The sequence below is a fragment of the Glycine max genome, chromosome 6 (genome assembly GCF_000004515.6).
Source record: "Glycine max cultivar Williams 82 chromosome 6, Glycine_max_v4.0, whole genome shotgun sequence".
Lineage (NCBI taxonomy): Eukaryota > Viridiplantae > Streptophyta > Magnoliopsida > Fabales > Fabaceae > Glycine > Glycine max.
Genome location: NC_038242.2, coordinates 46,989,597 through 47,012,794, shown reverse-complemented (window position 1 = coordinate 47,012,794; position 23,198 = coordinate 46,989,597). Strand labels below are relative to the sequence as shown.

The window sequence follows — 23,198 nt, the reverse complement described above, 5'->3', positions numbered from 1 at the left end:
TTTTATTAAACTTTTTGATAGTTGAGAGACTCGATTAAATTTTTTTTAATACAGTTAAAGAATATGATTGAATTTTTTAATAAGTAAGGGATCCAATCCAATCTTTTTAAACAACTAAAAAATCTTATTAAACTTTCTAATAATTAAAAGATCTAATTAAATTTGTAATTATAATTAAGTAACCAAATATATAATTATATATTATAAGAGAGAGTAGTTGTTTAGTAGGAAAAACGCTGTACGAAAAACAACATACTCCAGTGATAGTTATTTCACCTTATCTGTGAAATTATGATTGGATAACCAGGAAATGAGGAAAAAAATGGTTTCCAATAAAATATCACTCGAATTTGTCCTTATTCGTGTTTAACATTTTCCTACTATTTATCTTTTATCAAGAAAAAATGAGAAAATGTTTTATAGACATTCAAATGTGTTTTTTTTATCGATAAATGATAATTATTAATTGTTAATTTTTTTTAGCAAATGAAATCGAACTCATAGTAATTTTTTTCCTTTACCACCCAATCAACTTTAGACATTTAATGTATTATCTAATCTAGAAAGAGAGTAAAAAAATAATAAGTATAATAAAGTTTATAATATGATAAGAAAAGAAAAATAAAAATAAATAAAAGATACTAATGAAATGTTTAAAATAAAGAATAATTTATATATTATTACTATAAAAAAATACATTACTTCACGTTTGTCATCTAGCCACTAGTTTGTGAGGAAATTGTGAGCACGACTTTCTCACGCGTTATCGTTGTATAGTGTGTAAAGGGCTAAAGGCAAATACCATAACAGCACAAAGCACATGTTCTGATGTTCGCTATGCAACTAAATATAAAATAAAATTAATTAATTTATATACAAATTAAGAAAATTAATTAATGTCATTTGATTTATTAATTATATTTAAAAATTATTTTTTTACAATAAAATAAAATTATTGAAGTACTATTTATTGATACTTAATATTAAGGAAAAAATATCAGAAATAAAATCTCAATTAATTTATGAATATTTTTATGATAATGTCATTAAACAAATTAAAATAGTTAAATTTTGTTTATATGATTATTTATACTTAATTGAGGAAGCAGTATTAACTATGAAAAATAAAATAAAAAATATTATATTAATAAGAATATAAATATTATTTCTTAAACTAATAATTTAAATACTCAATACAATATATAACACGCACTCGCTCGTTAATTCCAATTTTAGGACACTCTTAATTAGAAGTGGTAAGAGGAATTTTGCAGTGGTGATTGATAATTAAATGAAGAATGAAACAAAAAAAAAAAATAATGGAAGTGGTAACTCGATCGGCTAACTCACGCGCTGCCACCCAATTCTTCTTTTTCTTTTTGTCCATATTCCATTATTTTATGTATTTATTTCTTTTAATAGTTTTCGTTTGTGTCCACTCATTTTTAGTTTTGGATATATCATACTATACAATGTGCTTATACTTTTTATAATAAATAATAATACATTTTTATTAAAAGATATATTATATATATATATATATATATATATATATATATATATATATATATTAAAAATGATCATATAATATAGTAATATTAATAATCAAATCGGATCCGTGCCAGAGATGTTACAACTATGTCAAATTTTTATCCTAAGGTACGTTATTATCGCTTTTGTTCATCAATATCATGCATCCGTTCTTTTATCATCACCAAAAATTACTTTTCGAAAACACATGCCTCTTTCAAAATGTAAAATTTGGAAAGCAAAATAGAAGGTGCAGGAAGTAATCACCTCAAGCAAAATATAAGACTTGGAAATTAATTACTATTTATTTCTTTTAATAGTTTTCGTTTGTGTCGACTCATTTTTAGTTTTGGATATATCATACTATACAATGTCCTTATACTTTTTATAATAAATAATAATACATTTTTATTAAAAGATATATTAGATATATATATATATATATATATTAAAAATGATCATATAATATAGTAATATTAATAAAAATAATAATAATATTTTAAATAAAAAAGTGACATTTAATTTCATATAATATAGTAATATTAATAAAAATAATAATAATATTTTAAATAAAAAAAGTGACATTTAATTTTTTAACAAATTTCCTTAACAATCAGATAACATTTGCTTTTAATAATTTACTGAATTTTGGCTGTAAAAGAAAATAATTTAATGAATTCCTTGAAGTTGTTGTCCACGTACAAATGAGCAATTAAAAAATAATGTGACAACGTGTTGGTGAATATTGGGATTCTCACAAATGAGCAAAATAAATATAAATAAAATAATTAAAAAAGAAGCTAGTCAAGAGAGCAAGAAGAATTGAAGGATTTAATATTTTTTTATTGAACAGGAAGAATTGGAGGTGTCAACAGGGTTTAATATTTTTTTATTGAAGAGGAAGAATTGGAGGGTTTAATAGATAGAGAGAATAGAGAAGATGGAGAGGGAGAACTCATTCCTCAACAAGTTAGTCAGGACCTTGCTTGTGCTTGTATAAATAGATAGATGGGGAGGGAGAACATCATTCCTCAACAAGTTAGCCTTTGCTGTTGCAGTTTCTATGGCTTCCAACAACAACAGCAGCAGCAGCAGCATCATCGTCCAACATTGCAACTACTCTTCATATGACGTGTTTGTGAGCTTCAGAGGTAAGGACACACGCAACAATTTTACTGATCATCTTTTTGGTGCATTCCATAGGAAAAAAATTCGTACATTTAGGGATGACACAAGGCTGAAGAAAGGGGAACGTATACTATCCAACCTCATGCAAGCAATTGAGGGGTCTCAGATTTTTGTCATTGTCTTCTCAAAGAACTATGCTTTTTCATCATGGTGCTTGAAAGAACTTGCTAAGATCCTTGATTGTGTTAGAGTCTCCGGAAAACATGTTCTGCCTATTTTTTACGATGTTGATCCATCTGAAGTGCGAAATCAGACGGGGGATTATGAGAAAGCCTTCGCCAAACACGAAGATAGAGAGAAGATGGAGGAAGTGAAAAGATGGAGAGAAGCTCTCACACAAGTAGCCAATCTCGCTGGTTGGGATATGAGGAATAAGTATGTAATCTTCTCTAGTAGTACTAATGAAAAATCATGAATTCACATTCACTTCTCAAACTAGACATGAGTTGATGAATATATTTTATAATCCCTTTATGTGTTAACCCAGAGACGGATCCAGGGGGAAGTTGGGGTTTTGACCCGTCTTCGCTCAAGATCCTCTTTATATATTGAGAAAAAAATAATATTAATAGGAAAAAAAATGAATAGAAAGTTGTTGATGTTTGCTTAATTTTCTTTTAGCAGTGGATCTATCTCTATTTTTAGTTTATACACATAAAATTAATAGATAAATATTTTTTTGGAAAACTCATTATTTATTAGAATTTAAATATGCCACCCCTCCTTTAATACATTTCTGGATCTATCCCTAGTGTTAATAGATAAACTTGGTCTGAGTTTACCTGCTTAAGGAAAAGTTTTTATCAAAATGAAGAATAATGTTGTTACCGTGTTCTGTAGTTGTAATTTTAGTTTGGTTTTCTTATTAGGTGATAATTTGGCGCTTTTGGTATTCTTTAAACTTTCAGGTCACAATATGCTGAGATTGAAAAAATTGTTCAAGAGATAATAAGTAAATTGGGTCACAATTTTTCAAGTCTTCCAAATGATCTAGTTGGGATGGAATCTCCTGTTGAAGAATTAGAAAAACTTTTACTTTTGGACCTAACTGATGATGTTCGCATTGTAGGAATTTGTGGGATGGGTGGAATAGGAAAGACAACTCTTGCTACTGTTTTATATGATAGAATCTCTCATCAATTTGATGCTCACTGTTTCATTGATAATGTAAGCAAAACTTATAGACATTGTGGCCAAATTGGTGTTCTAAAGCAGCTGCTTCATCAAACTCTAAATGAAGACCTTCAGATATGCAATCTTTACCACGCAGCTAATTTGATGCAAAGTAGGCTACGCTATGTAAAGAGCATTATAGTTCTTGATAATGTTAATGAAGTTGAACAACTAGAGAAATTAGTTTTGAATCGTGAATGGTTAGGTGCAGGGAGTAGAATCATCATAATTTCTAGAGACAAGCATGTCTTGAAAAAGTGTGGAGTGACTGTAGTCTACAAAGTTCAACTCTTGAATGGTGCTAATTCTCTTAAATTGTTCTGTAAAAAAGCTTTCGATTCTGTTGATATCACGGGAGATTATGAAGAGTTGAAATATGAAGTCTTAAAATATGCCAATGACCTACCACTAGCAATTAAAGTACTAGGTTCGGTTTTGTCTGGTCGAAGTGTCTCATATTGGAGAAGTTACTTGGATAGACTTAAAGAGAATCCTAACAAAGATATTCTGGATGTGCTTCGAATTAGTTATGATGAACTTCAGGATTTGGAAAAGGAAATATTTTTAGATATTGCTTGTTTCTTCTGTGGAAACGAAGAATTATATGTGAAGAAAGTTTTAGATTGTTGTGGGTTTCATTCTGAAATTGGAATAAGAGCCCTCGTTGATAAATCACTCATAGATAATTCAAGTGGATTCATTGAAATGCATAATTTGTTGAAAGTTTTAGGCAGAACAATTGTTAAAGGCAATGCACCCAAAGAGCCAGGAAAGTGGAGCAGGGTTTGGCTCCACGAAGATTTCTACAATATGTCGAAGGCAACGGTAAGTAGTTGTTTGAAAATACAAGATTTTAGGATTTCTTTTTCAACTTTTTGTTAATGTTTTGCAATCGTTAATTGTTAATAGGAAAGAATAAAATGAAAATAAAGTAACAATTTTGTAATTGTTAATGATAATATATTAATCGAAAATAGAAAATAAACTAATCATCTTATATTCCCCTTTTACAAGTTTTATTATACATCAAGTGATTAATCATTTTGCAATGCTTTAGGAAACAACAAACAATGAAGCCATTGTTTTAGACAGAGAGATGGAAATATTGATGGCTGATGCTGAAGCATTGTCCAAAATGAGCAACCTTAGGTTGCTCATATTCCGTGATGTGAAGTTTATGGGAATACTTAATTCAGTTAATTGTCTCTCCAATAAACTACAATTTCTTGAGTGGTATAACTATCCTTTCTCCTATTTGCCATCAAGTTTTCAGCCGAACCTGCTGGTTGAATTGATCTTGCAACATAGCAACATCAAACAATTATGGAAAGGCATAAAGGTATTGTAAACTATCTTCTTAATTTTAGTTTTTAAAATATGAATTTAAAAAGAATACTATCTTTTTGAGGATATATTAAAAAACACGCGATAAGTAGCTATCTCTTGTATTGGTATTTTGCAGCATCTGCCAAATTTAAGAGCTTTGGATCTCAGTTACTCCAAGAATCTTATTGAGGCTCCAGACTTTGGAGGGGTCCTTAATCTTGAGTGGATAATTCTTGAAGGATGCACAAATCTTGCACGGATCCATCCATCAGTTGGACTTCTAAGAAAACTTGCTTTCTTGAATTTGAAAAACTGCATTAGTCTAGTAAGTCTACCCAGCAACATATTGAGTCTAAGTTCTCTTGGATATCTAAATATCTCTGGCTGTCCAAAAGTATTTAGTAATCAGCTGTTAGAGAAACCAATACATGAGGAGCATTCTAAGATGCCTGATATCAGGCAAACTGCCATGCAATTTCAATCAACATCCTCCTCCATCTTCAAGAGACTTATTAATTTAACTTTCCGTTCCTCCTACTATTCTAGAGGGTATAGAAATTCAGCTGGTTGTTTGTTGCCTTCCTTGCCTACCTTCTTTTGTATGCGTGACCTTGATCTAAGTTTCTGCAATCTAAGCCAAATCCCTGATGCTATTGGATCCATGCATTCTTTAGAAACCTTGAATTTAGGGGGAAACAACTTTGTTAGCCTCCCTTATAGCATCAACCAGCTTTCAAAACTTGTACATTTAAACTTGGAGCATTGTAAGCAATTGAGATATTTTCCTGAGATGCCATCACCTACTTCCTTGCCCGTAATAAGAGAAACCTACAACTTTGCTCATTACCCTAGGGGATTATTTATTTTTAACTGTCCTAAAATAGTTGACATTGCACGTTGTTGGGGCATGACTTTTGCATGGATGATACAAATTCTTCAGGTAAATATCACTCTATTCTTCCCTACATCCTTGTCATTGTCTCTTTCCATGTGTAGGAACTAGAAACTAAGACCTGTCTATGTTTCTTGTACCAGGTTAGCCAAGAATCAGATACCCGTATTGGTTGGATTGACATTGTTGTTCCGGGAAATCAAATACCAAAATGGTTCAACAATCAAAGTGTTGGTACTTCAATAAGCCTAGACCCATCTCCCATTATGCATGGCAATCATTGGATTGGCATTGCTTGCTGCGTGGTATTTGTGGCATTTGATGATGCAACTGATTTGCATCCGAATTTGAGATCCTCTATAAGAATTGGTTTTAAAACAGAGTCCTACTCTTCCTCTCTTGATATTCCTATACTTATTAATAAGGATCTAGTAACGGTCGGATTGCATCACTTGTGGCTACTCTATTTGAGTAGGGAGGAGTTTTTTTCCTATTTTAAAATAGAAAAAATGCTTGATCTTCACGGCATCAAAATGCAATCCACCGTCTGGCACTCTCAAGGTTTAAATTTGGAGGTGCACGGTTGCGGATATCAGTGGGTATTTAAGGAGGATTTGGACACCCTAAACCTAACAATAATGCGAAGAGGATACAACGAAACTCACGTTGATGATGATTTTGTGAAGGGCGTTTCAATCCTTTCTTTGGAAGATGGAAACTAGCCAGGATGGCCTCCATCTTGTTCTTAAGGTGAGAAATCGTATGTGTATGTTCTGATTTGATGATAAATTGTTGTCTTAAGTTGATACTCGGAATGGTACTTCTTACTACATGTGTTCTTTTGGATTTCAATATTATGAAACAACAGGTGGAGTCGTCTATATTGATGAATCCAAACTTCAATTCTTGTTTCAATCTATGCCATTTAGGAATTTGTAAACCTATATGCCTTAATGGATAGAGAATAACTACTGAAAATAGCTTTGTCTGATTTAGAATCAAACCTTCCTAGGTTTTTCTTATTTTTAAGAATATAGTGTTCCCATGCAAATACATGAAAATATGATATATTTGTTTTTTTGTCCTTCCTCAATTCATATGCTGTCTTGTTCAAAATGCTCTTGATTGAAACCCAATTCAATTCATATGTAGTATATAACAACTATTTATGGCTTCAGCTCAAAAATATTTTTAAATTCCAAATTTATTTAGAATGTTGGAGCCATTTCCCGTAAGGTTTGTTCTTTCTTTTCATGACTTCATTTTTATTGGATAATGATTCGTTTCACAATAGCAACTTGAATTTGTATTCAAATGTTTCAAATGTATTTCAGTAGCTGTAGATTGTTATCATTGTTGTAGTTTGTTACGTGACAGATACATCTATGTACAGGTAGTCCTTAGCATATGCTCACTGTATATATATGATTGCTGGATCCACAATTTGATAATATTGAAAGCCCTATTTGATCCATTGCTGCCTGTATATGGTATCAACAACTTTTGCTTAACAACACCGTTCTAAAATCAACCACCATGACTTCCTCATCCACTTCCCCTACCAACACCATCCCATTCAATGACTCACAATCTCTGGTTGTCCTCAACACTCAGTCTTCCATCAAACTAAAAGGCACTAACTAGCTTGGAGAGTTAACTCAACGACTCTCCTCGTTGGGTATGATCTCGTCAGATTCGTTGAAGGCACGACCACGTGCCACGCATCCGATCATCAAGACTCATTATTGGACACGACAGGACCAACTCATTCTGCATGCCTCTATGGATTGTGATAACCATGCTTTTGGCAACGTCAAAACCACAAAACGAGCATGGAACATCCTCAAAAAGATGTTTGCGAGCAAAACTAGAGTCTGCATCATGTATCTCAAAGAGCATCTGTCTTGCTACACAAATAGGATCAAGATTGACTTACTAACACTTAATTTCAGTATTTTATGGTTTTTTTTTCATTGAACAACTTTTTTATTTTTTTTACATAGTGTACATATGTAATAACTGTTATATTTATTAATAATATTTTTTTATATATAGTGCACTATAGATCATATGCGCATGTGCACACATCTTTTTACTTAACCAAGTATTTTTTTAAAAAAATTATGTGTATTTATAATATTTGTTTATATTAGGTACCGTACCATACATATATAATGTTTAAGCATAGAAGTGTATTTTAAAAAAAGCTTTTTAATATTCAAAATCAGAATATTTGAAGTGTAATATTAATTAAATTGGAGTAGAACCACAAAACTTTAGTGACAGTTTTATATATGGCTTCAAATAACAATGTATCAGTAGGTCCCCAATAATATTTTATGTATATGGAAGATATAGCGGGTGATGCTCTTATGATGTATGAGTAGTGTTGTGTGCTTATAATTGATGTTTGAAAAATTACCTAATGAGAAATTGTTATCGAAAGGTAATAAATAGTTACATGAAAAGAGCTCTAGATTCTAAACTATATGCGATACTTTTAGCATCCATATCAATTGAAAAAAATGTATGATTTTATTTTTCGAAATAACTTCTACATGCATACGCTCAGTCCTAGAATTTTGAATCCTTATTTGATCATAGTAGTGTGTTACATATTTTTTGAAATGTCCATAGATTAAAAACATACACATTCTTAGTGTCTATAAACAAATGAAAAGTCTCATGTCTGTCAAGTGTTAGTTCACAAAGACCACCTCAACAATGACATAGACTAACTTTATATCAGCGTATCACAAGAATAAACGAATTTAAGCGTTTAAAGGTAAGAAATATTAAAGGCATAGCCAATTATGATTCAGCAAAATATGCAGTAAAAGATTTATTGATCAGATTTAAATATCCAACCGCTATTTATATATAATGAAATTACTAAATGGTACAGCAATTTATTGATGAAACTCAATCCGAATGATCTTGCCTTGATTTCCCGTCAGCTCAACTTTATTTTGTTCTTTAACTTATTATTCAACCAATAATATGTAACCACGTTATTTCGTGATTAGATTAGTACAAACTTATTTGCACTGTTCAGCAATATTCTACATGGTGTAACAAAACATTATTCACTTTTGCTTACTACACTAGCCCAACCCATACCTCAATCATATGCATAAATTTGCATAAGCTTACTAAAGTTGAGAAGACCATGAATTTGAATCAACCCAGTTATATGCGATAGGACTCAAAAATGCATCAGGAATACCAAAGGAACTGACCAAGGCAAGTGCATGAGGTCGAATTTCAGCACAGAGTTTTGGCACTTCTTTCCTCACTGCAGAAGCATTCTCTGTTGACAAGTATCCATATCGAAGAAAAGCAGCATCTTCATCCACACATATCACAGCATACAACGATCTCAATAGACCCAAGACATTCTACAAAGTTGACAAAAGCAAAGAAATCAATAAATAATTGAACTAGAAAGAAAAGACACAATATAGCAGGAGAAAAGTGCTAACAAGTATCAACACTCTTTAACACGAGAAATTATTAGGTAGTCTGAAACCATTATAGTCCCCCACTAACTAAAATATTTACATAACACATAATTGAGTGTTATTAATTCTTTTTATGTAAATTGAAAATTTTGAATACAAGACAGTATATATAGCAGGAGAAAATTGATAACATGCTCTTTGACACAATCTCTAACACACATTCTTAAACTCACTCTTTATTAAAGATTGGAATTTATTGAAAATCACAATTGGGAGAGTCTCACTTGTTATTTAAAAAGCTCGATTTATGTTTTTGTAATTTGTAATAAATTTTAATCAATATTCCTTCCATTATAATTGTTGTGTAAGGAATAAAAAAAATTTGTCCCAAAATCATTGTCATTTTAGTTTTTTTAATGATGATTATAAGGTTAATTTTGTAAAATTATTACTCTTTTTTATTTATTTATTGTTTTTTTTCTTGGTATGTATAAAACATCCTAGGACCATAATTATTTTGGGATGGAGGGAGTATAAGATAGTGTTACTTATATGTCAGGAATATTCAGCAAGAAATAATTTGATTTACCTTCAATGTACCAGCAGGTAAAGTTGACTCGGCCTCCATGAACGTTTTTAATATTGCTCGTTCTGAGAAAGCTCTGCCCAAGTCTCCTGCGAGCTGATAACTCTGGAAGACAAAAGAGTTTCAAACTGTAAGACAGTGATAATAAGATGGAAGAAGAAAAAAAATATCAGGCAGAATCCTCACTAGAATGAAGGCAGACTCTTTGCTTTCTCCACGAGATTGATATTCTGAGACCTCTTCAGCAAAACGTCTCAATAGGTCTCGCTCTCTTAGGTGGAACAGATCAATCTGTGTAAGTGAGAGGTAAGAAACAGATAGAAGCTTCCACATGGTATCTCCAAATGTCCACAGGTATAATCAAATGATTACCTGAAATTCACTGCTCCTAACAGTGGAACTTGTTAGCTGAGATGGGATAACAGGCAGAGGTTTGTTCATGTGTTCTAATCCCAAACCACTGAATGGTTTGTTTTTCTTCTGACATGCTATATATTCTGCAAAGAGTGCCTTGCTAATCTGGAGTTAAATGAAGAACCCGTTAACACCCATTTTATTGAATAAAATTGAGAGAACTGATGCCTAAATTTGGCATGAATTATTTCAGGCTACTTTAATTCTTCAAGTGAGCAAGTAAAAAAATCATCAGCTAGAAAGTCTATTTACAAAGGTTCTCCTAAATCAGAAAATGGTCGGTTCTAGAGGACCAAGGTCAATTATACAATTAAAAACATATTAAACAGATTCTTTTAAATTAATAAATTGCATTTCATCAAATATCTCTATCAAGACATCAGAACAGATTTTGTCTCTAACACAATAAAAGGGCGACTCAATGCATGAGGCTCTCACTAAGCAGGGTTGGGGCCTTGGGGGAGGATAGATGTACAGTCTTACACCTGCAATGAGGGCTTATTTATAGTATTTGAACCGGTGACCTGAAGGTCAAAAGGCAAAAACCTTACCATTGTACCTCTCTAACATAATCATTCATATGAATTTACTTTGAAGTTGAAGAGTGACAAAGCATACACTTACAAATACCTTTTTGCTGAAATCTCAATTAACAAACAATAAAAGTGATATAGATTCAAATTCTAACACTTGAACAAAAAGTCTCAAATAGTGTTTTTAGAAATCAATCAACCCAAACCATTGAAGCTCAAAGCCCCAACTAGTATCCTAAGTTGGATTCCATATAACTATTTCTTATTAACACTACCTCTTAAAAGTCAAATGTAAATAAACTAACACAACTTGTTAGGATCCAATTAATGCTCTGCAATCAGCTCATCATGTCTCCAAGGTTTGAATTTAAAAATGTTGTGCTTAATTATTATTCAAATTTCATATTTAACAGAATATTCATTTTACCTGCTGCATCAGAACATTGTTGTCCCCCTCAAATGTCGAATGCACATCAAATTCACCCATGAAATTGCCAACACGATTTTCAGATTTAACTCCTTGTCCTCCACAGGCTTCACGGCATTCCTATTTCATGCAATAATAGAACCCTAGTGAGGCCAATGACACATTCTCTATCAAACCCAGTATAATAGTAATACTTACCTGGAGAGTTCGCATATTATTCCAAGTTAAAGTAGCCTTGTAAGCACTAGAAACAATATGAATTGCTTTGTTTGACTTGGGCGTTCTGTTGACATACATAATTTTGAGCTCATTTGCGGCAAAACTCATTGCATATCTGTAGAAAAAAGTAAAGAAATGAACATAAAAAGCTACTGTTTTGGTCCATTTATTTCCACTAAAGGGTTAAAGTAGAATAGTCACTTTTTATTAAATCACTAAATAGTACTCGAAACTGACAACGTATATGAGCCAAATGTATGTGTATGTGTCTCACTTCTCATGAGCGGATGATGCATGTTGCATCTAAATCAAATGCTGTCTATTCTGAAATACTTATGGGACAATAACCTCTGAATGTTTATGAAAAATAATTAATCCTCTAATATTCAGCATTTTTTCAAAGATTCTTGACATTTTGGTGAGAAAAGCACAAAGGCATCTAAAATTGAGGAATATGTACTAAAGTGGCATACCTAAGCTTCATTTTCCCAAAAGAATTGAAACATTTTGATTTTGGAGGTCTCAGCAAATATATACCAAAATGCCTGTAATTAGAGGACTTACACCTTTGCAAGTAAAGGTAACAGACGCCGTTGATGACTAGGGTAATCAAGCAGGAAGACTTCAGGCCCGTTTGGTGTAATGGAGAATGCTTGCCTTGTCAATGCATATCTTATAGCAATGGCCAAGCTAATCTAAGAGCAAATAAATGACATGATAAGGTAAGATGTCAAATCTGATACAAATTTGTAAAATACACAGAAAAAAACACACTGACAAATGTGAAATCACAAATATAGATGGTCTCACTACCTTGGATATGTAAACAGCACTAACAGCAATAGTAACACGACCAGAAGTCAAAGGGGCTAAGAACGCAGCAAACCTCTGGAGCAAGAATGACATACAACAAAAGATATGTGAACAAGCTTTCCAGTGGAAATAAAGAAGAGCACAAGGAGGCCAAAGAGAATATCATCTCTCTGAAAAAGCAAATCACCTGATCTGCATTCTTTATTGCACTCAAATATTCACCACTTGGTGAAACATCAGCCACAGAATTCAACAAATTCTCTCTGGGTATCCTCACATTATCAAACCTGAAGACACATGTGAATAATTTCTGCGTTTACTCTTTTATATAAAATTCATTTTTCAGGTGCAACTTGTTTGAAAAATGTATATATTACCAGATACGGCCATTATCAACTCCATTTAAACCAATTTTGTGACCACAATCAGCTATTCGGATGTTTGGACATATGTTTCCATCTGAATCCCTGATTTGGGCAATAAATGCATGCACCCCTTGATTGCTTCCATTTATATAGAGCTGTGAAAAGACTATAGTGTGGGTTGCATGCTGAATAAAAGAACAAGTTAATATAAGGTTAATATATACAAAGTTGGAGCAGTTGAAAAATGTTATCATGTCTAGGATTTTAAACAATTATCAAGTATACAAAAAAATCATTACATTTGCCGCACCACCAATCCAATACTTCTGACCCGATTCACATGGGGTATTGATGACAAATTCTCCGGTGTTTGAATCATAAGTAGTGACTGTTTCAATTCCTCGAACCTATGAAAATTAGTCTGGAAGGGATTATTAAAAGTGACAAGGCAAAAGCATAATAATTTACATGTGGAACTAATGACCCCAACTTATTGAGCAACCTTCACATACATTACTTCCATGGCCTAACTCAGACATAGCAAAACAACCCTTGATATCATAGTTTTCAGTAGAATTCAACCACTTGTCATGATGGCGCTTGGTTCCCAGAAACTTTACGGCTCCACCCCTGAAATCCATTATTCATCAGAGAAAATAACAGTGAGTTAATCCAAGGTAGCATCATGAACAAATCCATCATTCTTTTCTTGATTTATACAAATGCCATGCCAAAAAAAGAAAAAAGAAAAAGGAAATAGGAGAAATGAACTCTCCCAACATCTTGCTTGCTTTAGAGGGCACAGAATCACATTAAATTATGGGTCCTGGAAGTTTGTCTAGCAAATAAATTGTTCCTTAAAAAGTCCTATGTGTTAAAAAAAAAAAAGTTCTTCATTCCAAGAATTTACAAGCACAAGTTGAACACTTGGAGTTGGATTCACCCTTCAGGACCCTCTCCTGGCCAAAATACACACAACACATACAAAAACAAGGCTTGGTCTCAGTAATCCAAGAAGTCCATTAAATTTTCTTCGTCAAGCACATAATTAGATTGAACCTTGGAACTCTCTGATTGAATAAAACCCTCCAACGGGAAAGTAAAGAAACTTGAAGAGTGAGCTTTGTTAGATATGAAAACATACATAACCCTTCACAGTTGATTCAAAACATACAACCTGTATGTATAACTAAACCAAGTTATAAAAGTTCAATCATCGCTGCTTCCATCAAATTAAATAGAAGTTAGTATGTCATAGGTCAACAGTGAATCATTCCTGCTTCAATCCCAAAAGACTCTTGCTCAAGTAGCCCATAGGCATATTATAGCTTAAACATTTGGAGCTTGTTTGTTTCACGGATTAAAAGTTTATCCTCGGGAATGTAACATGAAAATATTACATATCCAGATTTGTTACAAGTTTTGAAAAACTATTCCCGACTATTATTGATTTTTAGAAATGGTATAACTTCAATTTTTATGTCAAGAGTCAACATGAGAATAAAGTAGGTGTAGCGGAGATGAGGATGTTGCGGTGAATGTGTGGTAAGACTCGACAGGATAAAATTAGAAACGGAGCTATTAGAGAGAGGGTTGGAGTAGCGCCTATTGTAGAGAAGATGGTGGAAAATAGACTTAGGTGGTTTGGGCATGTAGAGAGAAGACCGGTAGACTCTGTAGTGAGGAGAGTAGACGAGAGAAGGCAAACAATTCGAGGCAGAGGAAGACCCAAAAAGACTATAAGAGAAGTTATCAAGAAGGATCTCGAACTTAATGATTTGGATAGAAGTATGGTACTTGATAGAACATTATGGCGGAAGTTGATCCATGTAGCCGACCCCACCTAATAGGATAAGGCGTTGTTGTTGTTGTATAACTTCAATTTTTATCATATTTTCCCACACTTCTATTCTCATAAGGAGGGATGGGTAAGTGATAGTCATTTAAACCATAATATCTAATTGGTTAAGGGTATAAAACTATTTAACTATTTAGTATTTACACTAACAATACATATCATTTCCACGAATGATAGGGAGGACACTTTTTCCCGACAACACTCTTCCTAAGATTTATCGAAATTTATTAAAAATTACTCATTTTGGTGAGTTTCATTCAATGATTATGCCTGATTTTGACGTAAAACTCACAAAAATCGATGATTTCCAATATAGTGAATTATAGAGAGAAGGTTTGAAGGGGGGGAAAAAAAAGTGTCTCACAGAATATCGCTAGCTCATTAGAATTCGTCTATAAATGAAGCTCTTATTCCAAAAGAAAAACAAAAATAAAAATTGGACGTACCACAAGAAGAAGTGAACGCCAAGCTTAACCGCGAGAGAATGATCATACATCCCAATGACCTCATGCAGCGCGAGCTTCCTGAGCTCTTGTTCGGGGCCATTTCCCGTGAGCCATCCTCGGAAGACCCCTTTTTGGAGGAGATAACCGATGCGCTTCATGGTGGCCTGGCGCTGGTGTTCCATGGGCTGGTTGTAGTCGGGGGAGACGAACACCCTTCCGGCGCGGTGGCGGGGGTTGAAGAGGGGGCTCTGGAGGATGAGAGAGAAGATCCAGTCGCGCTCCTCCAGATTGTGGCAATCCATTAGTTTTCGCATCTCACGCGTGTCGAAGGAGATGGTGTTGGAGAGCTCCGGGGGGGAGTAGCTAAGGCAGGGGTGGGGGTGGAGAAGGGCGGAGGGTGGGGGTGTGCGGCGGAGGAGGTGGTTGGTGAGGACCTCGGTGCGGCGGGAGACGCGGTCGTTGTCCATCGTTGTGGTGGAGTGCGGGAAACGGTGAAAAATGGAATGACAGTGTTTTTGGTATCTTGCTGATCAGGAAACTTTAAATAATAATTTTTATGGAAGACCAAGATACCTACATCCTATCGTGTAGTGGCATTCGTCTATCTAAAGGAGAAAATAAAATAGAGATGTTGGATTGTTTCATATTAATAATTAACAATAGCTCTAAGCTAGACCTAGATATAGAGGTTATAGTATTATCCAATCTGATTTAATTATATTGGGTTGAACATATAACTGTCTTAAATATTTAAAAGAATTTTTTTAATGATTTCACATAATTTATCATAAATATGTTTATTGACTTTTATAATAACTACTTAAAAATATAATTATTAAATTTTAAGAACGTCTAACTTGTGGGAAAGAATTATTATCCCTTAGTTTTATATTTTTTTGAGATATATATGAGATTATTATAGGATTACACATACTAGAATAATTTTCTTTCAATCTCAACCCCTTGTTAAGGATCACATCATTAAGATTTTTATCGTCTATTATATCACTAGCATTGTTGTGGACATTGTACTCCAACACACCACTTAGAACTTTTACAAAGGAGGAATCACAAAGGTGTAGTCATCCAAGCTTCACTTAAGCATGACAATGGGACACAGAAGGACGAGAACATGTTTAATGTTTTCCATCCCAAAAAAATATATAGTAAATTTGATTAGATTGTCATACCCAATATTTTTTAAAAAATAATGCAAAGAACACATTACTTTGAATACATATTTTCTATTAATTACAATTTTTCAAAAAACAATTTTTAAATGTCAAATCTTTCTTAAGAGTCTCTCTTTTAATCTTATTAGTTTTCATTAAATTTTAACTAAAACATATGTTAAGAAATATATTAAAAATGTGTTAGTAACATTTTTTTTCTCATTATCTTTCATCCTTCCCTGTATAGTCCAATTTTACAGTATTTTTGTTTCGATAGATTTTGAATAGAGAAAAGTGTGAGAGTGAATGAATTTATTTATTGTATGAAAAAAGTGGAAAATGAGAGAAGAGAAAAATGTTTTGTGGAATCCGCCCACACAAAAAAGGAATCATGAAGTGAAGATTGTATGGAAAAGGTGGGAAAAATCATAGAGTCTATTAAAGAATTAAAATGATGTATCTATTTTTATTTTTGGATTATATATTTCATATAGTCTAAGATATTTTGGATCATATAAATATATTATTAGAGATAAAAATGTCATTACAACATATGCATTCATTTTTATTTTTCGTCTACTTTTCTGAATTTAAAAATACAAAAATCTATTCATTTTCTATTCTCTTTTACTTCTTTTTATTCTACTTCTTTCTCCTCAAAATCTTTCATTATCCAACAAATCATTAAATGCAACACATCATTATACGTGCTGTATTTAGTATGCACATGAACTGTTAGGTAGCGTTATCGGTTAGATGATGTCTTTTTGGGATAACGTGCATTGCCTAGAAATGATGGAAAGTCAAAAAGTGCCGTAGGATTCGGATAAGGTACTATAGAATATTAGTATAAGTATGCATATATGTGTCTTAAAACAAGTATAAATATTTTCCTAGTAATTGTAATTTAATGTTTTTTATTTTTATAAAATTATTTTTAATTATTATAAATTATATTTATTTTTTAGCTCTTAAAACATTTTAAATAATAAAAAATATTATTTAAAAAATTAGAAAAATAAAAAATAAAACAAGCATAATGACTAAAAGTATAAAACAATTTTGCAATGACGAAAAACTAAACAAGAATGACTAAAATTATATTTAAGGTTTTAGAAAAAATAATTTCTTTACTTTTCATATTTGCTCTCATTATTTGTACTTTACTTTTTACCTATATATTCATATTCATCCTCGTTATTTATATTTTATTTATATATAAAATCAATAAATTTATAAAAATATTAATTAAAAAATTATTACTACTAAATTAAAAATTCTCTCTTAAATCATTATAATATATCATTAAAAACATTTAAATATAACCTTAAGATCGCGTCCCCCATTTTATTTACATCTATCAATGAATTTTGGTTCCATTTATACTTTCGTAAGGCTTATACTATTTTCTTCCTGTAAAATAAAAGCTCATACTAATTTTTATATACGTATGTGCTTATTTTATATAAGTAATTGTGTTTTATACACAAAAATTTATGTACATAGTTAATTTAGCTATTAAAGAACCAAAATGTATTGATTAAGATTAATATTTAACTGCAGAAAATCATGGCAGAGACATAGAATTCGTGAATAAAAAAGAAAGTTAGGGTTCCATATTATTTCCTTCATTTCAGATTTACAAGTACAATACAATGATTTCACAATACACATAATAGACTTTTGGAATACCCATTTTGAATCCATTTGGCTCAATTGTATTTCCGGAAAGCATAGTCTGAAAAAATCTGCAGAAAATAGAAATGACCAAACCTCAGCGTCTTCGTCGACCCAACTTCACCCACCTTCACTGGAATTGTGCACATAGATGAACGGAAACGCCTTTAGCATATTCGTTTGTGGAGATTAATATCTCTTAAATAAATTTTTAGCCCTCATAAAATGAGTTTTTTTTTTCTTTATTTTTGTATTTATTTATGTATTTTTTTTTCATTTAGTCCTTGACAGTAGAGTTTCATTGTAAGAAATGACATGATTAATGAACCTATGGTTTTTCTTTAATAATGAGAACTATATAGCCAGAATTTAGCATTTAGGTATGGTCAAGCATAAATTGAATGGGAACTAACTAATATCATTCGAACATTGGTTAGTGAGACAAAAAATAAATACTTTTAGAAAAATGAAAATTTGTTATATAAAAATGTAAGCCATTTAACACTTAAATTAAATCTGTTGTTGATATTGTTTCGTGGTCCATCATTTTGCTAGGAGACTTCAGATTCATTAAACTTATTGTGGAACTGGATTTCTTGGTTGCTGGCAAACGATGAGAAAAAGTTACAGACCTTGCCATTTGGGCTTATCTCTAGTTCAGAATATTGATTCTAATTGCACCTCTCCCTTTTGTTCTTTGCACCAACATTATCTTTTTTATATTTTTGACAAAAAAAAACTTTTTTTTCTGAATATTGAGTTTTGGAATGTACTTTTGAAAACTTGTGATACATTATAGAAACTAGTTACTATAATGTAAACCATTTTATAGAAACCTGTTTTCATAAGATATGCGAAAAGCGAAAAAAAAAAAAAAAAAAAGCTGCTCAACAAAGACGACATGAGGGAAGCCGATGATGGTATAGAGAGGCCGGCCAAGTACAAAAGTGAGAGAAAAGAGAAGGGCATACTGGGAAATGGCTCCTTGGAAAGGTTTCTAGCAGGAGTGGGATTGAAGGGCAGGGGGGGGAGGGGGGTGAGAGGGAAGGGATTGAATGTGAGAACTGAGAGGAAAGAGGTATTTTTGGAATATAAAAAAAAAACTAAAAAAAGGGGTGTGAAGAACCAAAAAGGAGATACACAAAGAAATGTCTATTCAACATCTTCTACAAAGTGATGGGACTGTTGTGGTGACCCATTCTGTAATCAAACAAATTCTGCTGATCACCTAGCATGGTCATTCCATCTTCAGATTGTGTGGTTCTAGAATTCCCATTGTATTTTGATGCAATAGTTTTTGTTTCTTCCCTTTAGCTGAGGCTAATTAGATATTAATAAATTAGCTGAAAAATAGGAGTGCTTCAAGCTGTGTAATTTCTTGCAATCCTTTTCCTGTGTACTGAGCACTGTATTTGTGCAAGTATTGCAATTGCAATGAGTAGCTTCTACCAACAAGCTAAACATTATTTATTTTATCAAGTTAATGGCTCCTCATATAGTCATATGCCAAAAAAACACTTCCACGATTGAATAATACTTCCTACCTATCAAAGAATTTTTCTTGTTTCAGTGGAATGCAAAACTTGATGAAGAATGATGAGATAGTAACTTCTGATCAATCTGAGAACCCAATATCACTTTCACTCAATACAAACAGTAAATTTTGTATATCTAAGGACGACAAGACATCATTCCTATGACCAAACAATGCTTACATGAAAAGAAAAGAAAAGGAAAAAGAGAGAAAACAATTAACTTGCCAAGATATATGTGGAGAAAATTACATAAAAAGAGAAGGCTAGGTATTAAAATATTTCACTAGGACCCCAAAATGTTGAGAATTGGTTGGATCATGCACATATAGATATTCTGTTCTGCTGCAAAAGGGCATGTGAAACTATGCAGAGCAGCATCCAGACTTTTTAACAGCTGAGACATCATCCCTACTTCCAACATTGATGGTCTGCCCCTTAGGCAAGGCTGCAGGGTCATCTCCGATCTCAAGAGTCTTCCTGCTAACAACGCGATATATCTGAGTGAGCACTTCGGTGAAGGCGTTATCGACATTCAAGGACTCCAGAGCAGATGTTTCCATGAAGAACGTGTTTTCTCTCTCGGCAAACGCCTTGGCATCGTTGGTGGCCACTGCACGCAAGTGACGAAGATCCGCCTTGTTCCCCACAAGCATGATTACAATGTTGGCATCTGTGTGATCGCGAAGCTCCTTTAACCATCTCTCCACGTTTTCAAAAGTCACATGTCTGGTAACATCATACACAAGCAGTGCACCAACAGCTCCTCTGTAATATGCACTTGTGATTGCGCGATATCTGTGTAGCAAATAACAAGCATCAGACTGATATATACACAGCATTATGGGAAACATATAATGTATCTAGTTATAATTAGCAAGTAATGACCATGTCACAGACCAAAAATCATTGCAAGTCTAGACTTCAAAGTAAAGCTAAGTTAAGAATAAGATCATTGTAGAGTGAATCCATGTTTTAGTCCTTCAAACTCAAAGATACAATAGTCATTACTTCAGTTTTTGAAAGAACTTTGACATTTAATCCCTTCTCAATAAAGTGATATCAAAATCACCCACCTGTGTACAAACTGAGATTGCAGGATTAGATTGATGTCAGTTTCTATAGTTAATGAACTAAATTGATGTTGACTTTGTATGATTGAGGAACTAAATTGATATTAATTTCTATGATTAAGGGCCTAAATTAATGTCAATGTTTTTGTAGGGACCACATTGATATCACTTTTGAAGGCTTGGTGATTGTTGCTATATTTGATACAGCCCAAACTAGCTCTTTTCCACTATTATTGTGTTGTACTATTTTGTGCATGTGTATAGTATACTACTCTCATTGGCAAAAGAAACCTAACCAAAGCATCACATTAAATCACACTCCTAAATAGAAATAACCATCCTTGTCAGTAACACTTCACACAGCTACCATTCCACCTCATTAAACATTTATCATAAATGTGAAACAATAATCATATTTTAGATTTAACTAGTCACCCACTCAAATATCAGCATCATTCCATTTCAAATAAGTGCCTGACATGAACAATATATAAAGCAAGCCAAACTTGAGAAGTCATGTAGACCTGTCATTTTCCCAGCATATTTATAAAAGGACACACCGTTAAAAATAAAGAATTGACTCTTCTGAAGTAAGCAAAGGTAAAGTCAATTCGATAAAAAAAAATGAGAAAATCAACGGTTAATATGCTAACACAAACATGTTTTGTTATGCATGCACACGTAACATGAACCTTTAATTTTCTTATTAAATAACCAATATCACTTACTTTACCTTCTATAGTGAATTACTCACTTTAGAGTAGTCAGATCCAAGAAAGAAATGAAGATTTTGCAAAAATCAATGGATCTGGAAGCAATAGACATTGGTCACACTCATCAATTATTTCACAAAAGCGTTTATACTCTAAACTTCGAAGCCACAACAAAGGGAAAACAAAAGTCTTCGATCCATTTTATTACTTTAGAGATTCATCAATTTTATCAATTGCGCAACATGCATCCATAATGCCATAAATAGCAACATTAACCGTACAATTATCAACCCCACCCGAGAAAAATGTGAATCACATTCTCCATCCTACAAAAAAAAAAAAAAAAAACCCGAATGCACAATCCCATGTTTGCACTCTAATAAAAGAGCCAAAATAAAAAAAAACAAAGAACATTGTCTATTGTTCCATATCCTAGTCACCCAGATCAAAAGCAAGAACTCCACAACCGACAAAAAACAATTGATATCAAACTGCCTCTATCATTCATCATTAGCATATCAAAATCCCACGCCAAAAAAAGAAAAAGAAAACAAAAAAAAACACATTAATCTATAATCAAACCCCACAAAACATTGGTCCACAATATGCATTCCCAAATCAACAAACAACCAACCATACATACACCTTTCTTTCCCAGGGTGGAAAAAAAATAACCAAAAGAAAAAAAATGAAATTTAAATTGAAGAAGAAAAAATAAAAACTGTTACTAAAACTCAATTTCTCTTTATTTTTCTTTCACTTTTTCTGCGTTTAAGGTCAAGAAGAATTATCTTTATCAGTATAATTTACTTTCCCCCGTTTAAATCCGAAAAAAAACAGATACCAAAATAGAAATCTGAGATGAAATGAGATTTTTTTGTTTTGTCCCACGTAGATAATTTCTGATTGAGTCATGGTTAGATAAATACTAAATATGGACACATTTTCCAACAAAGATTCCAACTTTTTTGTTTCATGACGTTGTAAAAGATATTTTTTCCCTTCTCTTACACCCAACCCAGTTGGTGTGAGATGAAAAATAAGATGAGTCTGAGATGAAAAGAAGAAGGTAATGGAAAGAAGACGTGGCGGATTCAAATCTCCCACTAATAAAAACTAACTACTTTATAAAAAAAAAAAACAATGAAAGAAGAGAGAAAAAGAAAGAACCTTTCTTGGCCAGCAGTGTCCCAAATTTGCGCCTTGACGATCTTGTCATCGACGTGGATGCTGCGGGTGGCGAATTCGACGCCAATGGTGGATTTGGATTCCAAGCTGAATTCGTTCTTCGTGAATCGAGACAAGAGGTTCGATTTCCCAACGCCCGAGTCTCCGATCAACACCACCTTGAACAAGTAGTCGTAATCATCGTCCGCTCTGTACGCACCCATCTTCCTCTCTTCCTTCCCACGCGATCGAAAGGTTCAAAAGATTCTAACTTGACCGTTTTTTCTTTAATTCTTTTGTGGGAATTCAATTGGGTCTGTCGTAGTGCTGCATATGAACCTTGCAAGTTGTTGCAGCATTGGAAATGAAAAAAGAAAGATTAAGAGAGCGTTGTTGTTGTTATGGAGGGAGAAGCATTCAAAGCTCGAATGATATATCACAGATTCAGATGAAAAAGGAAAACAATCACAACAAGCAAATGAAATGGGTTTGCTTCTTTTTACCGTTTTAACCCTCCTCCATACGTCTTGTGTGTTTTTGGATTGAGAAAATGAAGGGAAAACCCTTCAAAATTAACTTCTTTTTTTGTTTGGGGGTAGATTTAACTGGTTGATAATTTAATATAAATATTTA

General features: G+C 32.7%; 3 protein-coding genes across 3 annotated transcripts; 1 reads left to right on the top strand and 2 right to left on the bottom strand.

The window, feature by feature from the left end:
- Nucleotides 1-2,378: 2,378 nt before the first annotated feature.
- On the top strand, nucleotides 2,379-8,173 carry LOC100786903 (disease resistance protein RUN1). The gene is made up of 6 exons (XM_006582232.3): nucleotides 2,379-3,093; nucleotides 3,627-4,716; nucleotides 4,949-5,230; nucleotides 5,354-6,157; nucleotides 6,253-6,859; nucleotides 7,503-8,173. The coding sequence occupies exons 1-5, from the start codon at nucleotides 2,594-2,596 to the stop codon at nucleotides 6,829-6,831; spliced, it is 3,255 nt and encodes a 1,084-aa protein (XP_006582295.1). The 5' UTR covers nucleotides 2,379-2,593; the 3' UTR covers nucleotides 6,832-6,859; nucleotides 7,503-8,173.
- An 882-nt stretch (nucleotides 8,174-9,055) lies between these two features.
- LOC100790627 (acyl-coenzyme A oxidase 3, peroxisomal) lies at nucleotides 9,056-15,849 on the bottom strand. Its single transcript, XM_003527352.5, has 13 exons — nucleotides 15,232-15,849; nucleotides 13,440-13,557; nucleotides 13,227-13,334; nucleotides 12,940-13,112; nucleotides 12,750-12,849; nucleotides 12,563-12,637; nucleotides 12,314-12,444; nucleotides 11,729-11,864; nucleotides 11,531-11,650; nucleotides 10,529-10,675; nucleotides 10,343-10,447; nucleotides 10,160-10,261; nucleotides 9,056-9,507 (listed from the first exon to the last, which is right to left on the bottom strand). Exons 1-13 carry the CDS (start codon nucleotides 15,696-15,698, stop codon nucleotides 9,262-9,264), a joined length of 2,028 nt encoding a protein of 675 aa, XP_003527400.1. The 5' UTR covers nucleotides 15,699-15,849; the 3' UTR covers nucleotides 9,056-9,261.
- Nucleotides 15,850-19,677: 3,828 nt separating this feature from the next.
- Nucleotides 19,678-23,104, bottom strand: LOC100789747 (ras-related protein RABA1f). Its single transcript, XM_003527350.5, has 2 exons — nucleotides 22,569-23,104; nucleotides 19,678-20,410 (listed from the first exon to the last, which is right to left on the bottom strand). The coding sequence occupies exons 1-2, from the start codon at nucleotides 22,787-22,789 to the stop codon at nucleotides 19,978-19,980; spliced, it is 654 nt and encodes a 217-aa protein (XP_003527398.1). The 5' UTR covers nucleotides 22,790-23,104; the 3' UTR covers nucleotides 19,678-19,977.
- Between the last annotated feature and the right edge of the window lie 94 nt (nucleotides 23,105-23,198).

Bases quoted from the DNA above. Each gene is read 5' to 3' on its own strand.
- LOC100786903 (XM_006582232.3), top strand. From the start codon at position 2,594: ATGGCTTCCAACAACAACAGCAGCAGCAGCAGCATCATCGTCCAACAT. The intron at 3,094-3,626 runs GTATGTAATCTT...TTAAACTTTCAG, and splicing joins GGTTGGGATATGAGGAATAA to GTCACAATATGCTGAGATTG. The intron at 5,231-5,353 runs GTATTGTAAACT...GGTATTTTGCAG, and splicing joins AATTATGGAAAGGCATAAAG to CATCTGCCAAATTTAAGAGC.
- LOC100790627 (XM_003527352.5), bottom strand. From the start codon at position 15,698: ATGGACAACGACCGCGTCTCCCGCCGCACCGAGGTCCTCACCAACCAC. The intron at 13,113-13,226 runs GTAATGATTTTT...TCTTTTATTCAG, and splicing joins GGATTGGTGGTGCGGCAAAT to CATGCAACCCACACTATAGT. The intron at 11,865-12,313 runs GTAAGTCCTCTA...TTTTTTCTACAG, and splicing joins TTACCTTTACTTGCAAAGGT to ATATGCAATGAGTTTTGCCG.
- LOC100789747 (XM_003527350.5), bottom strand. From the start codon at position 22,789: ATGGGTGCGTACAGAGCGGACGATGATTACGACTACTTGTTCAAGGTG. The intron at 20,411-22,568 runs GTTCTTTCTTTT...TTTGCTACACAG, and splicing joins GACACTGCTGGCCAAGAAAG to ATATCGCGCAATCACAAGTG.